The sequence below is a fragment of the Ctenopharyngodon idella genome, chromosome 8 (assembly GCF_019924925.1).
Source record: "Ctenopharyngodon idella isolate HZGC_01 chromosome 8, HZGC01, whole genome shotgun sequence".
NCBI lineage: Eukaryota > Metazoa > Chordata > Actinopteri > Cypriniformes > Xenocyprididae > Ctenopharyngodon > Ctenopharyngodon idella.
In genome coordinates, this window is record NC_067227.1 from 2,197,983 (window position 1) to 2,215,229 (window position 17,247).

At 36.2% G+C, this 17,247-nt stretch overlaps 1 protein-coding gene across 14 annotated transcripts in view; it reads left to right on the forward strand.

Annotated features, from left to right (window-relative positions):
* The window catches only part of fgfr1a (fibroblast growth factor receptor 1a), a 128,712-nt gene extending 117,500 nt beyond the window's left edge, over nt 1–11,212 (forward strand). For 10 of the 14 annotated variants that reach the window (XM_051901871.1, XM_051901866.1, XM_051901867.1 and 7 more), the window contains 10 exons: nt 403–599; nt 2,298–2,443; nt 2,546–2,667; nt 3,836–3,946; nt 5,002–5,192; nt 5,286–5,408; nt 6,754–6,824; nt 6,915–7,052; nt 7,137–7,242; nt 8,775–11,212. In XM_051901871.1, coding sequence (XP_051757831.1) covers nt 403–599; nt 2,298–2,443; nt 2,546–2,667; nt 3,836–3,946; nt 5,002–5,192; nt 5,286–5,408; nt 6,754–6,824; nt 6,915–7,052; nt 7,137–7,242; nt 8,775–8,954 — 1,385 coding nt within the window. In that variant the 3' untranslated portion in view covers nt 8,955–11,212. The remainder of the gene's footprint in view (nt 1–402; nt 600–2,297; nt 2,444–2,545; nt 2,668–3,835; nt 3,947–5,001; nt 5,193–5,285; nt 5,409–6,753; nt 6,825–6,914; nt 7,053–7,136; nt 7,243–8,774) is intronic. The other 4 variants (XM_051901873.1, XM_051901872.1, XM_051901876.1 and 1 more) reach the window with 1 other exon arrangement.
* The last annotated feature ends 6,035 nt before the right edge of the window (nt 11,213–17,247 follow it).

A 17,247-nucleotide genomic window follows, 5' to 3' on the forward strand; every position in this document is an offset into this window, starting at 1 on the left:
TAAATTTGTTAAGCACTGTACATGTTCATTTGGGAATGAGGGGAGACTGATTTAAAAAGAGGACTTGTGTCACTATTATAGGTGCGCCAGCAACAACATTTCGCAATATCTTAGGATACTTCCTGTAAAATTCTATTTTAAGTTATTCAAGCACATGGTTTCCAAAAGCTTGTCTGATAACATGTATGGCAACAGTTGCTCAGTACCATTAAGGCGGGACTTAGCAAAGGGTCAGTTGCAGTGATTTGTTAAAGATTCAAGCTCTGCTGGTACAGGCACCCATATAGATTGGATATGTCATTGTTAGCACATAAAGGTAAATAAGCACATAATCATTGCAGTCAGCAAGCTCATTCCCTTCCATTGTGCCATCTTGCATTGCTCCCTTCCTTCATAATCTAGCCATTCCTCCAACTCAACTGCCAAACCAGACGTACCTGGAGGTGCTGATCTACTGCGTGGGCTTCTTCCTTATCTGTGTGATGGTGGTGACTGCCGTGCTGGCCAAAATGCACAGCTCAGCCAAGAAAAGTGACTTCAACAGCCAGCTGGCTGTCCACAAGCTGGCCAAGAGCATCCCCCTGCGCAGACAGGTAACAGAAAGTAGATAGGGGGTTTGATCTCTTTACCACTAAACACTGAAACATCATATTTCACCAGTTTGTTAATGTTACTGTTTGGGTGTTGTAGTATGTGATTGATACTGAAAATGTTTCTCCAAAAAAAAAAAAAAAAAAAAAAAAGCACAGGTCACCTTCAGAAGTCATCCAGGACCGCAATACAGTTTGAAAATATTCAACTATAATATTGTTAAAGATGACCTATTATTCTTTTTTACATTCTTTAGTGATTAATGTTGATGTTTGAGCATTAAAAAGGTCTGCAAAGTTCCAAAGCACAAAGTCCCTCCAGCAGGAGTAACTCTCTATATCAGTGTCAGTGTTTCTGAACTCCCTGAAACACCTTCATTGTAGTCTTGAGTTTTCTTCAGGAACGAACACGTCACAATGTTCCTCATTTAAATAATTTCTGTCTAAGGCATACACAAAAAATGGGAGAGGTCTGGTTGAGTGAGTTAGTAGTGTTAGTAGATATTTCCCAAGAACATTCGAAGCGCTTGACTAATCACAACACGTTTGTCCAGCTGACCACATTGCTCTTTTCAGAAGGAGGGGCTTCATGGAGACAGGAACTAAATAGAGATGCATTTCTCAAAAGCAATGAACTTTTACTGTTGTTAGTTTCACTCACACCATCCTTTTTCACGTTACTTAAACTCATGTAACTACATGAACTTAATTTAACTGAGTTGTTTCTACTAAAAATGAGTATTGTTAGCTTTATTTAAGTGTTTGTTCAGTCAACTTAACATTGCTGAGTGAAACACTCAAAGTAATGTTGACATAGCTAACTGGGCAGTGGATCAGCAGTTCCCAGCATGCTTTGCAAGGGACTGCGTTAGGAGAGTAAATTTAGGGATTAAAGTGTAATTTTGTGTTTTTCAGTAAAGGGAAAGATGTTGTTTATGTTAGTGTTTAATGTTCAGTTATGTTGGACATTTAGAGGAGTTTCTGTAATGTTTTTGAATGTTGTGGTTACCATTATGCAGAAGAGTGGCGTCTGTGTTTAGGCTGTGAGCCTCATATATGCATATTTATAGGATGGAATTCCTGCACTCAATTCAATTGAGTTTGTTCAACAAGTTATTTTTGAGTGCAATTTGTAGAGCAAATAGTTAATTTAATAAGGTAAATTAAGTCAATAAATAGTCTAGAGATGTATCAAGCAGCTGCGTTTGAACCCTGTTGCAAAACCTGCATGCGGATATTTTTCGCCCTTGTGCAAAATTTTGGATTGCATAGATTACTATTGTAATTACTTTATTTGACCCGCAAAAATTCACCAGACAGTGGTAAATATGACCACACCTTACAAAGCTATCATATGGCTTTAAAAGACTTAAAATGTTTAAAAGAATTGAATCCCTAATTTAAACTCAAGGTATTGTGCAGGTTTCAAATGTCAAACTTATTTTCTCATTTCCTTCGACTAATTTATTGAGCTCATTTTTGATTGAATGTTGGTTCATATCATTTCCGTTTTGATTATGATCCGTTTTCCTTGAGTTGCTGATGTTTGTTGTATAATATCAGTGCATCTCTCTGCATCAGTGTCTATAGATGCCCCCCTGAGCAAGTAACTCACATACACCCATGAGCGCACAACATCACAGTCTTCATATGTGCATTTTTATTGCTGCGTTGTGTGGAGAGTAAGTTTTAAGTATTTCCGTACAGGTGTCTGTGGACTCCAGCTCTTCGATGCACTCTGGTGGGATGCTGGTCCGCCCCTCCCGTCTCTCCTCCAGTGGTTCTCCTATGCTCTCAGGGGTCTCCGAATATGAACTGCCACAGGACCCACGCTGGGAGGTACACAGAGACAGGTAACAGACATCATTCACTAACTAAAGATGCATATATGAACAAAAACGGCCTGGCGAAGTGTGCGGTGTCAGTGATTGATATTGTGTGTGTGTGTGTCTCAGGCTGGTTCTTGGGAAGCCGCTTGGAGAGGGCTGCTTTGGGCAAGTGATGATGGCCGAGGCTATGGGGATGGATAAAGACAAACCCAGTCGTGTCACCAAAGTGGCTGTCAAGATGCTCAAATGTAAGTGTTTTCTGCCACCGTTGTTAGCTGACTGTTGTGTGTGTGCGGTGTAAAAAGGGAAATACGCCAGCAAGCTCTGTCTGGAATTCGGTATCTCATGAGGAATCTGATGGTCTACTGAGCTTTCGTCTGTATTCCACCTTGACCCTGAAGCATGTTATTTGAGCTCTGGTGTCACATACCATACCAGAGCAGCTTGTTTACTCTGATTCACATTCTGTCTGTTTCCTATCCTCTCCTCGGCGAGTGAAAGGCCGGAAACATTAGCAAACACTCTGACTCTGACAGTAATATTGTGAAATATTTTTACAATTTAAAATAACTGTTTTCTATTTGAATATATTTTAAATTGTAATTACTCCAGTCTTCAGTGTCACATGATCCTTCAGAAATCACTCTAATATGTTGATTTGCTGCTCAAGAAACATTTCTGATTATTATCAATGCTGAATACAGTTGTGTACAATTTTACAGAATGTCAGAATGAGATAAATGCAATATCACTGGAAAGCCGAGAATCTCCTCTCTTTACGTTACATTTTAGAGCATACAGATTGGATTAGCGGTTCAATAGTTCTTTTTTGGCCGCCAGCGGCCATCTCGGTTTTTGAGGGTTAAGGCACTAAACTCTGGGAAAGTTTTCAGTTCAGTTATCCAGTAAGCGAATGCATTTAAACAATCAGTCCAAAACAGTGGTACTGTAAGGTGTATGGTCAGATGATACGCAAACTGTGTTTCTTAGCTGGATAAAGCAAACCAGTGTCTCGCTAGTAAAGTTTTGATGGACGTGAATTTTAATCAAGGTAAAGATGATTGCGGTGACGTTATTCTATAGAAAATCCCAGTAATAGCACAGCCAAATTTTTTACTATCCAATAAAATCAAGTCTCATGCTACATTATTTTTACAGAGAATTCCGTTTCGCCGGGAAATGCATCAGGTTATGCAAATTAAATATGTTCCAAATGCTATTTCATGTTAACGTCTTGAATGTTAAGTTGATTTCAAGTCCACACCGGAAATAAATGAAAAAGGAAAGCATGAATAAATTAACCCCCCGGACGCTCTGTCAGCTCATAGACTGTTTGTCCCTCACAGCTTGGAGGTTGAAGGTTTCGTGACCTGTCATACTAAGATATATGTGTGTTCATCAATATTGCTTTTATAGCCGACGCCACAGAGAAGGACCTGTCAGACCTCATCTCCGAGATGGAAATGATGAAGATTATTGGCAAACACAAGAACATCATCAACTTGCTGGGGGCCTGCACACAAGATGGTGAGTAAAGGATGAATTAAGAAGGCGGGAGAGAGACAGATGGGCGGAGGGAAACATTTAGAGATAATGCAGTACGGGCGTAAATCATATTTCAAAACCAATCTGTTAGACGCACTGCTTTTTGGCTTCAAAAGGTTGTCATCAGTCCAGGTGTTGTGATTTCACATGCTAGATTAATCGAACCTAACTTCCTTATTGAATCACACATTGATGAATCAAAAACTGTGATCTCTCTAAGGCCACCACAGTAAAGACATCTATAATGTTTCAAAAGATTTCTATTTCAAATAAATGATGCTGAACTATTTATTCATCAAAGAATCCTGGAAAAAAATGGGTATCACTGTTTCCACAAAAATCTTAAAGGGTTAGTTCACCCAAAAATGAAAATTCTGTCATTAATTACTCACCCTCATGTCGTTCCACACCCACAGGACCTTCATTCATCTTCAGAACACAAATTAAGATATTTTTGATAAAATCCTTATCCCCCATAGAAAGCAACCTAATTACCATCATTCAGGGTCCAGAAAAGTAGTAAAGACATCGTTAAAATAGTCCATGTGACTACAGTGGTTCAACCTTAATGTTATGAAGTGACGAGAATACTTTTTGTGCGTAAAAACAAAACAAAAATAATGACTTTATTCAACCAATACGTCTGTCCCCTGTCCTTCTCATATGCTGTTTACATTCAGCGCTTCCGTGTTTACGTCAGAACGCCGACTTATTATTGGCCGGCTCCTGCGTCAGCATCACATGCATGTGTCGGGCTGCTCACGTGATCAGCTTTGGCCAATACTGAGCTGGCGTTCTGACATGGAACCTGAAAGTGCTGAACGTAAATAGCGGGTTTGGTTCAGGGTTAGTTGCATGTAATTATGCATAATTTATTGTTATTAATACAGTAAGTACATGTAACATCTGTAACAAGGACACTGAAATAAAGGACACACCAAAGTGTGACCCAAAACTCATATCATTCAATCACTAATTGTATTCAATTGTTATATTCCTACATGAATTATGTGACTGTTTCATATGGCCATTGTCAGGTCCGCTGTACGTCATCGTGGAGTTCGCTGCAAAGGGGAATCTGAGAGAGTATCTGCGTGTACGCCGTCCACCTGGGATGGAGTACTGCTACAACCCCGACCAGGTGCCCGTGGAGAACATGTCAATCAAAGACCTGATCTCTTGCGCCTACCAGGTGGCTCGTGGCATGGAGTACCTTGCATCCAAGAAGGTTGGCATCTCAAACGCTATTCTGTTCTCAGTTAACATATGATTTTATAATTGTTCCCTTGATTAATCCACATGTGTGTTTTCACTGTTGTAGTGCATTCATAGAGACTTGGCTGCCCGTAATGTCCTGGTAACTGAAGATAACGTTATGAAGATAGCAGACTTCGGCCTGGCCAGAGACATCCATCATATTGATTACTACAAGAAGACCACCAATGTAAGATTTCAGACTGAGGGTGTGTTCACACTTGGCAGGTTTGGTTCAGTTAAAGGGATAGTTCACCCAAAAATGAAAATTTGATGTTTATCTGCTTACCCCCAGGGCATCCAAGATGTAGGTGACTTTGTTTCTTCAGTAGAACACAAATGATGATTTTTAACTCCAACCGTTGCGGTCTGTCAGTCATATAATGCATTGAAACGGTAACACCATCTATGAGAATAAAAAAAAACATGCACAAACAAATCCAAATTAAACCCTGCACTCGTGACGACACGAAACGATCTCACCAAACGGATGCGCAAGGCAGTTGGACATAGTGGTGTATTAGAGGTAAAATTACATAAATACTGTTCGGTTTCTCGCACAAACCGATCGTTTCGTGTCTTAGGACATCAGTGTGTCGTCACGAGCCGCAGGGTTTAATTTGGATTTGTTTGTGCATGTTTTTTTTCCCCTTAACTGTCATCGTCCCACTACTTCTGAATAGAATGTGAGTTTCATAAATTGTATGAACATTATGGAAATAAATGGTTTCATGATTACCAACGGAGCCTGGATGTTAGTGGAAATGTTTGGTACTGCGCCCAAACAAAATCTTACTCGAAGCTCAATTTTTGAGATATCAACCTAAAATTTGAAAAACAACTTGATTAGATTTTAGATTTTGGCTTTGATTTTCTTGTGGTTTTGTAAAATGTATATATTATATAAATTAGAAGAAATCATATTTTTACATCAGAACCGCATCTCTTCGCAGCAGATCTTCATTTGTGTGTGAGACGGAGGGATTCCTGCTGCTGTTTTGACTCCTTTACACATTTTATAAGCTCTTCATGAGTTGTCAGCTCCATCATATACCATCATATGTACGCATGTACAGCGAGCGCATTTAGCCCAGCACTCAGCATTGTTTTGGATGTTCTACAAGTTCTGTCAAAAAAAATATACGTCATAAAAGCCTTTTTGTGTGTGTGTGTGTGTGTGTGTGTGTGAACCAGGACTAAATGTATCATTTTCTTTCTTGGTCCGGGCCAAGAGAACCAAACTACAAGTGTGAACACACCCTGAGACACATAAGAAAAATCACTTTACTAAATACTAAATGTTTTTAATCTGGACTTCTGTTGCTGTTTAGTTCTGTCAGTGAGTACTAATGAACTATCTGATGCTAATCTGAATGATTGTATTTTAAGAGATGATTCTTGTCATAATTAACAGGCCCTGATTTTCTTTGAACACATACTTTGAGTCATAATTACAATTTCGATCCCAGCAGGATTTTGATCTGTAATCTCAAACAGGTGATGAGTTAGTGAATAAAGTAATTGTGTTTCCACAGGGTCGTTTACCAGTGAAATGGATGGCGCCTGAAGCTCTGTTCGACCGCATTTACACCCATCAGAGTGACGTGTACGTCTGAAGATATTCTCTCAAACTCACTCAGATACATGATGCCTTTGTCTGTTAATAATGATCATTCTGATGGTGTCTTCATGTTAGGTGGTCTTTTGGGGTGTTGCTGTGGGAGATCTTTACTCTTGGTGGCTCACCGTACCCAGGTGTTCCTGTTGAGGAACTCTTTAAACTGCTAAAGGAAGGCCACCGCATGGACCGGCCCTCCACATGTACCCATGAACTGTAAGACCCTTGATCGTTGTAATGATATGACTTCACGATGGTGGAGATCTTAGGATGGTCTTTAAAACTGTGTTCCTCTTGAAGGTATATGATGATGAGAGATTGCTGGCATGCCGTTCCATCTCAGAGACCCACTTTCAAACAGCTGGTGGAAGATCTAGACCGCACCCTCTCTATGACGTCCAATCAGGTGAGAAGCTCAATCAGAACATAATCCACAAATCAGCTTTCAATACTTCGCATGACATTTCAGCTGTGCTTGGAAAAAAAAAAAAAAAAAGTTTTTTAATTGTGACAGCATAGCTCCAGGTATATTAAATAAGTAACTATTGAATAAAAATAATGAATAAATAAATAAATAATGTATAATAATAATTGTTGTTATTGTCATTGAGTCATTAATAATAAACAAATAATATATTAATGATAAATATTCACCCATTAATAATAATAATTATTATTTTTATTATTGTTATTATTATTATTCAGAAATTAATATCAATAATTCAACACAATTATTATTATTATTATTATATAGCCATTAATAATAATTATTGTTGTTGTTATTCAATAATTAATAATATCAATAAAAATACATTAACAAATAATAATAATAACAATAATAACTATTATTATTATTATTATTGATCAGTAAATAACAATGAACAAGAACGTTATTATTGATGATGATTATTATTCATTAATTAGTAATAATAAACAGATAATAATACATTATCTAATAATAATAAAAAATATTAATATTAAATAATAATAGAAATGATTAATATTATTTTTCAATAATTATTATAAATAATACATTCACTAAATAATATCAATAAACAAGAACAACAACGTTATTATTGATATTGTTTTTATGATTATTATTATTTGGCCATTAATAATAATAATAATAATAGTAATAACAACAACAAGAATAATAATCATTATTATTCGATATTTAATCATATCAATAATAATAATAATAATAATAATACATTAACAAAGAATAATAATAATTATTATAATTACTTATTATTCTTATTATTCAATAATATATTATTTATTTTTTTCAATAATTAATAATCAATAAAAATACATTAATAATAGTAATAATGATAATAACATTATTATCAGTAAATAATAACAATGAACAAGAACAACATTATTATTAAGGCTGATGATATTATTCAGTCATTAGTAACAAACAGATGATAATACATTATCTAATAATAATTATTACTATTATTATTCAGTCATTAATAATAATAAACAATTATTATTATTATTAAATAATTGATATCAATAATACATTAACAAATAAAAACAAACAAGAACAACATTGTTGTTTTATGATGATTATTATTCAGTCATTAAAAATAATAATAATAGTAATATTAATAATAAACAAGAATAATAATTATTATTAATCAATAATTAATCATATCAGTAATATTTCATTAACAAAGAATAATTATTATTATTATTATTATTATTATTATGTTATTGGTCGGTAATTAAAATGATGATAATAATAATAATAATAAACAAGAACAACTGTTATTGTTGTTGATTATTATTATTAAATATAATTATAATTAAAATGATGTTTTTATTATTATTATTATTATTATTTTATATATAATAATAATAATTGTTGTTGTTGTTGTTGTATTAACAGTAATATTAAAAATAATACATTTTGTGTTTGTTTTACATTTTCAGGAGTATCTGGACCTGTCTGTGTCTCTGGACCAGTTTTCTCCAAATTTCCCAGACACACGCAGCTCTACCTGCTCTTCAGGTGAAGACTCTGTGTTCTCCCATGACCCCGGTGCTGATGAGCCCTGCCTGCCCAAACTCCCCCCACATCCCAACCGTGGAGTGGCGTTTAAAAAGCGCTGAGCTCCCTCACCTTCCACCAGTCACTCTTCAGTGTGCGGCTGGCTGGACTCAACTCATGAACTCATGGAGACAATGCTTTGCCACACAGCACACTACAGAGCTGAAGCGCTTGAGATGGACATCACAATGATACGGCTTGTTTCACACAGCTGGAAGAGAACAAACCGGCCGTTCACTGACCCCTTTACCTGTTGTTGCTATAAAGCTATAGGGCACTTGAGCAGAAAGTGGTACGTGTATGTTTCTCAAGACTTTTCAGTAGGAAATATCCACCTCTGTCATCTGTAGTAGAGAAAACCTCGCCATTGTTTTGTGTGCGGGACAGATTGACGGATGTTGGGAGTGTTTATATTTTCTATCGGTGTTAAACAAGGACCTTTATTTTGCCTCCGAGACCAAATTCTTAAGAAAATGTATTTCACTAAATGGTCTGCCCGAATGTATTTTAACAACGGGCACTCCGTTTATCTGACTGACGGCTTTAACTGTAAATACATCTAGAAATGTATAAATATGAATATATATTTACACTCTACCCTTATTTTTATTACACTATTTGAATTTTGTTGCTTTTTTTGTACCAGGATGCGTTTATGTAGAACTTTTTGAAGTGTAGCTTTTGTGAAAGCGACGGCGATGAGAGCTGTAGATGAAATTATATTATTAAGAGCTGATAGATGGCCAGTTTTGTTACTTAATGTTGTTGTCCTGTATCATTGATGCAGCAAGTGGCTCACAACTGCTGCTCTCTTCCTGATGGTACTCAGTACAGCGTCAGACTTAAGCTATATAAATATATGTATTTGAAAAGGTTCTTATGGTTTTCCTCTTCATGTCTTAAACGAGTCCGATTTGATGCGTTTTATAATGATCACAGGAAATTGGAAGGAAATTCTCAATGAATTAAATATCGTCCAAAATAAACTATGTCAGAGAGATGTTATAAATGTTTCGCTTCATGTAATGAAATGACCGTACGTTAAAATCAAGTGGGGTAACACTTATGTTACTCTACAAGGATTACATCCAATAAAGGCTGATGACGAACGAATCATGAAACCTTTCATGCCGCATAAAGAACCTTGTAAACATCACTCTCGCTGACGAGTTTACAACATAAATTGTGTTTACAGTGAAATTGACTGCAGGTTAGTAGGGGTGATTAAATATTATAATGCGTAGCTAACAGTGTAAATGCCGTCTCCTGCTGAAAGCCGACTGTAACCGTTAGCTCCTTATTTATAGCGGTGTGAACGACCCTTCTTAGCGAGGTGCTGTGCTACAAATGCATCAGACGGCAGACGCTGTTTCCAGTGATGACTGGCTCCCTGCCAGCGGCTGATGCATCACTACACGTACAGAGACGCAAACTCGCTTCAGCCAAGTGAACCCTGTTCCCGCTACCAGCTCACGCTCCTGCAGCCAAGACAAAAGTACCAGCCTTGATTTATACGCTCGAAGAATATGGTTGAAGGTTGCAGAGTATACAGCAGTTTAAATTCAACATTGTTTGTCATGTTTATGAGACGGCTGCAGTAAATTTTAATATGTGGAACATTGCTTTGTTTTGAGAGAGACAACGCAGGTCAACAGATATGGACTTTTGAAACACTGGTTGTGAGTCTGTTTTCTCCAAAGGCATGCATTACGATTGGGATTGTCGCTTTGCCGTTTAGTTGACATCAAATTTCTAGCTCAAAATGCATCAATAAATGTATCAGCTTTTGTTTTATATGCAACGGCTTGTGTTGAATTTCTTATTCTGAGTTGAAATTGAATGCCTTAAAATGAAAGTTCTGTCATCGTTTACCCCACCTTCATATCATTCCAAAGTTTTTCTGTCATGGAAAACAAAAGGAGCTGTTAGGCCCAATGTTGATGCTGTTTTTCATACAGTGAAAGTGAATGATGACCAGAGGTATGTTGCACTAGCTGTGCATAAGCTGCGATGTAAAGGGGCACTACCAAATATTTTTGAGTTGCACCATTAAACTTAATTGAATCGTTACTCTGTGTATAAACTAAATATTCACAGAAGCCTTCGACCAGGAGTAATGGTTGGAATAAAAGAGCAGATTGATTAAATTAGCTCTTGTTTTGCCTGAAAAATTCTTTAGACATGTGATGTTGACATTTACACTTGTTTACATTTTAATAGAGAGAACATTGTGAATTGTTCAACACAAACCCCATCTAAACAGAATACTTTTGTGTGCATCCTCCATGTGCTTGCCAAATAAAATCATAAATAAATGTCATTTCTTGTTTTTTGTATCAGTATTTATTTCTGTTAATTTCAAATACAGATTTGGAATGTTATTTATGCATATAATAATTGATTACATAATTTCATGATTAAGTATTGTATATCACTGGAAATTTACATTTATTGTAAGTTACGTGAGGGAACATAAGTTAAAATCAACCTTTAGATAAACTGAATTTCAACACAACTTCTGCTCAAGATTTTAAAGGCTATGAATCGAATCAGTGACTCGGAGCGCCAAAGTCATGTGATTTCAGCAGTTTAGCCATTTTGATAGGAGATCCGAGTCACTGATTTGATTCGTAATGCTCCGAAGCAGTGTTTTGAAATTGGCCCATCACTATATTGTTGAAAAGTCGTTATTTTGTTTTTTTGGCACGTAAAAAGTATTCTTGTCGCTTTATAATATTAATATTGAACCACTGTACTCACATGAACTGTTTTAAATTTGTTTTTAGTACCTTTATGGATCTTGAGAGAGGAAATGTCATTGCTTTAAATGCAGGCCTCACTGAACCATCGGATTTAATCAAAAATATCTTAATTTGTGTTCTGAAGATGAACGAAGGTCTTACGGGTGTGGAACGGCATGAGGGTGAGTAATAAATGACATTATTTTCATTTTTGGGTGAACTAACCCTTTAACTTAATATTATGCAACTCTGCATTAATTTTACAAGCTTACCACCTACTAGCTACATTCTGCCTTAAAGTCCTGTGAAATCAAAATTTAAGTTTTTTAGCTTTTAGTATGAATATGTTAGCCATAAGGTTATGAATAAGCTGGTGTGTTCCAAAACAATGACAAAATTCGCATTTAGGAGATATAAGTGTTCAAAACACTTCCCTAAAATGGATCACAGATTTTCATGACATCACCGCGGACTTCAGCTTCTCATCAAATCTTCTGTCCAATCAAATGCTCTCTAGATTCTGAAGTCCCGCCCCCTTTTACACTATAAACAGACGCTGAAGCTGCGTCTGAAATCAGTCAATTGTTCGCATATTTATTACATATTTTACCATTTTCTATATATCACGTGAACTGCCGCAGCGCGAGCACAGTCTGCTCCGGTCCAGAGACACGAGAGCACAGAGCGAATAATATACGTGCGAGTCGGCAAAGACCACAAAACGTTCGGACACATTTGAATTCTACAAGCAATGCTATATTTTAAAGCAATATGGAGAAGAAACGGTTAGAGATTATGAGGAAAATGTGGTTTTACTAGCTCAACGGCTCTGGCCGAGCTGTGATCTAGGTGAAACGCTATTAACTATTTTGAAAAAAAAGGGAGGGATTTTCTCGATATATCCCGCTCTGTCTTCCTGTTTCATTGGAAATTATGTCATCACAGTGAATAAAGCTGTGTCGGCATGAAAAGGAAGTTGTGATAGTCTTCCTATTATGACTACAGACTGTAAAAAAAGATGGACGACGCACCTTCACTCTCAACCTTTGTAGAAAAGTAAAGCCGCCAATGTCCAAATATGGCGCTAACATTTGGAGCCCGAGTCTGTGCAGTAGTGAGCATGAAGTGGAGCCGCGCGCTATCGAGGCCCCGCCCACACTCCCCACAGAATCTTTTAGTACAGTTTACTGCAGAACAACTCTATGTCGGTGTGAAATAAACAGTTATGGAAATGTAGAAATTAAAGTTGAAGCTGTCAATCATGACGTCAAATCCCCGTTTTTATAGACCTTATGTAGCCCCACCCCTTTTCAGCGCGGTTTGTATTTCCACAGCGATATTATGGATTTATGAATGAACGGCTCATTTTAAAATCTTCCCGGTCTACTGACATTTGTTATGACATCTGCTTCAGACATTACAATGCTCATGATAACTTTCATTAACTCTATAATAAGTAAATCCACTTCACCAGCTAATTACTCTACAACATCGATGCCATAGAAATATACAGGTCTATAGCATAGTGTGACCAGACGTCCCCGTTTTCCGGGGACAGTCCCGGTTTTTGGTGTTCTGTCCCCGACTGGAGCTGTCCCCGGGAATGTCCCCGTTTTATACCTCTTTCAAAACAACCCCGACCAGCATACAGGAGCATCCTGCTGGTTGTCTCGGTTATCGGAGCAATTGTGTAGTAATCATGTTCACCAACAGAGGGGGCTGTGCAGCTATATTTGGTCGCGCGCGCGCCGCTACTTCATGAAGAACGTAATCTGGATCTGGACCAAAGCAGAGCGCCATTATCGTCAAATATAAAAAATAAACATCGTTATCGGTTTCAAGGCAGTAACATTAACTATTCACGTTAAATTAAAGTAATACTGTTTGTATGTTTTATAACAGGGCCTCAACAGGATGCGAGATTGTTTTGCCCAATTTTAAACGTCCACAAAAGTTCTGCAGTCACAACGAGGAAATTTCCACACACGTCTTAACTACATCACGTGGTGAAAGTACACTTAGATATGAATAAATAAAAAATAAAATAAACAAAAATAAATAATACTCGTGTAACTTAGCCTACTTTGTGCTTAAAATGAGTCTAAAATGCAAAATAGTTAAAAGTTAAAACAGTTGTAATTTCTGTGTACAGTAAAAACAGCTTGTGAAAATTATTTATCTTATATTTATGTTGTTTTATTTTTGTAATGTAATGTGCTTTTGTAAAGTCATACTTCTGTTATAACAGGCATATTGTTTTGAACTGCTTTTACAATGGTTACTATTAATCGTGTAGGCCTAATACTTTTTTGGTGAATTGTATTAAAACCAGAGCAAAAATACTAATGATCAAACTAAATCATAATAATTATTAATAGCTAGCTAATAATAAGGAATCCAAAACAATTAAAAACAAAAACATTCAAAAATGTATTGTCCCCGTTTTTTAATAAATAGATAACAACAAATGAGATTTTGATGATATTTTGACCACTCAAATAGGAAATGTCCCCAGTTTCCATTTCAGAAATCTGGTCACCTTACTATAGCATCAAATTCTAACTAAACCCAAGCATATTAAAAAGACAAACACTTGAATTTACATCAGCATGATAAAAACTACCTAAAATGACAAAAATTTATTTGAAGTGTAATTTGATTGTTTAGTTTGTCTCACTTCCCATTCAACTACATGGAGAGGGCGGGGATTATGAGCTATACTGCATCCAGCCACCTGGGGGCGATCAAAACTTTTTGGCTTCACTTTTCAGGACTCGTGCGGCACATTTGATAGTGTAACAGCTGTGAACCAGCTTCTGAAACAAGAACAAATGTAACCAATTCCAAATCTTCTGAAGATATGATAGCTTTGTGTGTGAAACACCACTTTATTGGTGATTTCTGTCATTTTTTTTTGAGCCTGACAGCCTCTGGTCACCATTCACTTTCATTGTATGGAAAAGAGCAGCATGAACATTCTACTAAAATTCTCCTTTTGTGTTCCACGGAAGAAAGAAAGTCATAATGGAACAACATGAATAAATGACGACAGGCATCTGTCTCTTACAACAAGAAACCCTTTTGAGCATCTATGTTCCTGAGTGAAAGAGAGAGCGGGGTGAGTTAATAGCGGAGGTGGAAGCGGAGGATGTTAAGTGAATTGTATTATATCACATTGGGCAGATGGTGGGAAGTGGAGACATCAGCAGGTCCAGGACAGCTGTGTTAGAGCCTGTAAGTGTTAACTCAACATCGTCAGCAGAATTTCAGCCTTCAGCACACAAAGTTGAAGGGAATCCAATGTAAGCTGTGTACTTCCAAGCATTTAGTGTCACAGAGAGGGCAAAATTACTAGCCAAGAAAGTCAGAGTATCCTAATAGTATTAGAGCAGTAATCGGTATGTTAGCTGTGTATTTGTTGGTTTATTAACGATAGACTATGTTTTTAAATTATTCAGGAATTATAAAGCCAAAACACAGAGGGTGTGTCTTTGAATATGTCTCTTTTTTTTCTCTTTGTTTAAAAGAAGGGTCAGTGCATTTTCTCTGTTTTCAAGCATTCGGTCTTCGGTCTTCAAAAATGACCGAAAACTTTTACGTTTTGAAATTTTTAATTTTTTTGCTTCATTGGAAGGGGATGAAACTTGGTGACTTTTGTCACATTAGCTATGTGAACACACACAAAAAAATCATGGACATGATTCGGATATGTTAAAGGGTCATAAAAAAATAGTCACACTTGGCTCAAAAATGACCGCCATAGGAAGTACAAAAAAAAAACTAAAACAGAGAAACTTTTGGTGGTACAAACTACAAATTAGTCACTGTGCAGAAAAAAAGTGCATAGCAATGAAGGGAGGACACTCTAAAATGTCAAGAGTGCAAAATAGACACTCAACCCCCCACCCCCCTTCTCCCACACACATATATATGAACTAGCCTGACTATAACACAGAGCAAGTTTATGCAAAAGTGTGAAATAAAATCAATAATTCAGCCACAAAGCAGTAAAAAAAACGAACAGCAAGGAAGAGGTTACACTCTAAAACATCGAGAGTACAAAACAGACACATCCACTCAAACACACTCACACACAACACACTATTATACACACAAATGAACTGGTGTGGCCACATACCTGTTCATTTTTGTTACATTTTTATTGAATTTTGCTGTTATGTGTAACAAAATGTCCCTCCTCTGTGTTCATGTTTGACTGTAGTAAAATGAATGCAAAAACCGACACTTCAAATCAACATTTCAAACAAAAAAATTTAAACCTTGACAAAAAGTAGTCTTTGAGAATGTCTAAGTATAAATCCAAATCCACAACTTAATAAAAATAAGTATTTATGTCTAAAAACAATAGAGAATTTATAAGTCACTTTAAATAGAACTATATAGGAATCTAGTGGTTACACCATGGCATTACAAATGTTTTTCTTTTTTTACTCCCAACAGATGTCACTAATCTACCTTCAAAAAAATGGATTTCTCTATTTTAACATGGAATACTGCTTTAATTGAAAAATAATTAAAAAAAAAATATTAGGAAAGAATTGTGTATTATTTTCAATGGGGAAAATAGCTAATAAAAATTGTATAAATATTGCATAGTATCATAAAATACCCTCAAAGTTCTAAATAACAATCAAAAAATATTATTGAACAAAAATATATTTCATTCGTTTTCGTTATATTTTAAGGCTTCGGTCATTTTTGACAGTGAAGTAGCCAATGTGACTCCTAAACGAAGAGGACCAGAAGGTTAAATAAGATTCCATCAAAGACTTTATAAAGAAAGACTCAGACGGTGCACTCCTATTATTATGAATGGGAGAAAGTGCAACGCGCAATATGGCGGAATAAGTCCCGCCTTCTAAATAAGAGCCAATCGCCAATTGGTCAAGCTGTCGCATCACTGCAGCGACAGTTAGAAGCTCCGGTTCCTATAGAAACAGTCTGACGCGAGCTTAGAACTGTGCATTAGCTTGATCCAGCCTGAAAAATTCTGGGTTTTTTTCATGATTTAAGTGTTTAGAAACAAAATTTATGAGCCAGTTATTGTCAGATTTCATTGGTGATTTCAAATATGAAATTTAATCGAAAGCGTGATGAACAGCTTTGGAGAATTTGATGTTTCCCCATTCAAAGAGATAGGAGCTGCTCTTGAAAGCCCGAGAGGTGTTTCAAAGATGGCCGCCAAGTGAAATTTCTTGTCTTAAAAGGACTTTGATTCCATAAACAAAAAATAAATTAAAAAATGTTTATAAAATGCCAGAATGGATACGGTGGTTGCAAGAAGTGGCGCCAAATATTTGTTCGATAAACTTATATTTTTCATAATTCATAATCAATATTTTCCAGACGTATATTTGTTCAGCTTATTTGTTAACAATAACTTGGGTAACCAACTGTAGTCAATACTACACTTGGTGTAAACTTTCTGAAAATTTAAATTGTTTTTCTATTCATCAAATAATTCTACAAAATAAAGAGTCATGGTTTCCCACAGAAATATGAAGCAGCACAACTGTTTTCAACATTGATAATAATCAGAAATCAGCATATCAGAATGATTTCTGAAGGATCATGTGACACTGAAGACTGGAGT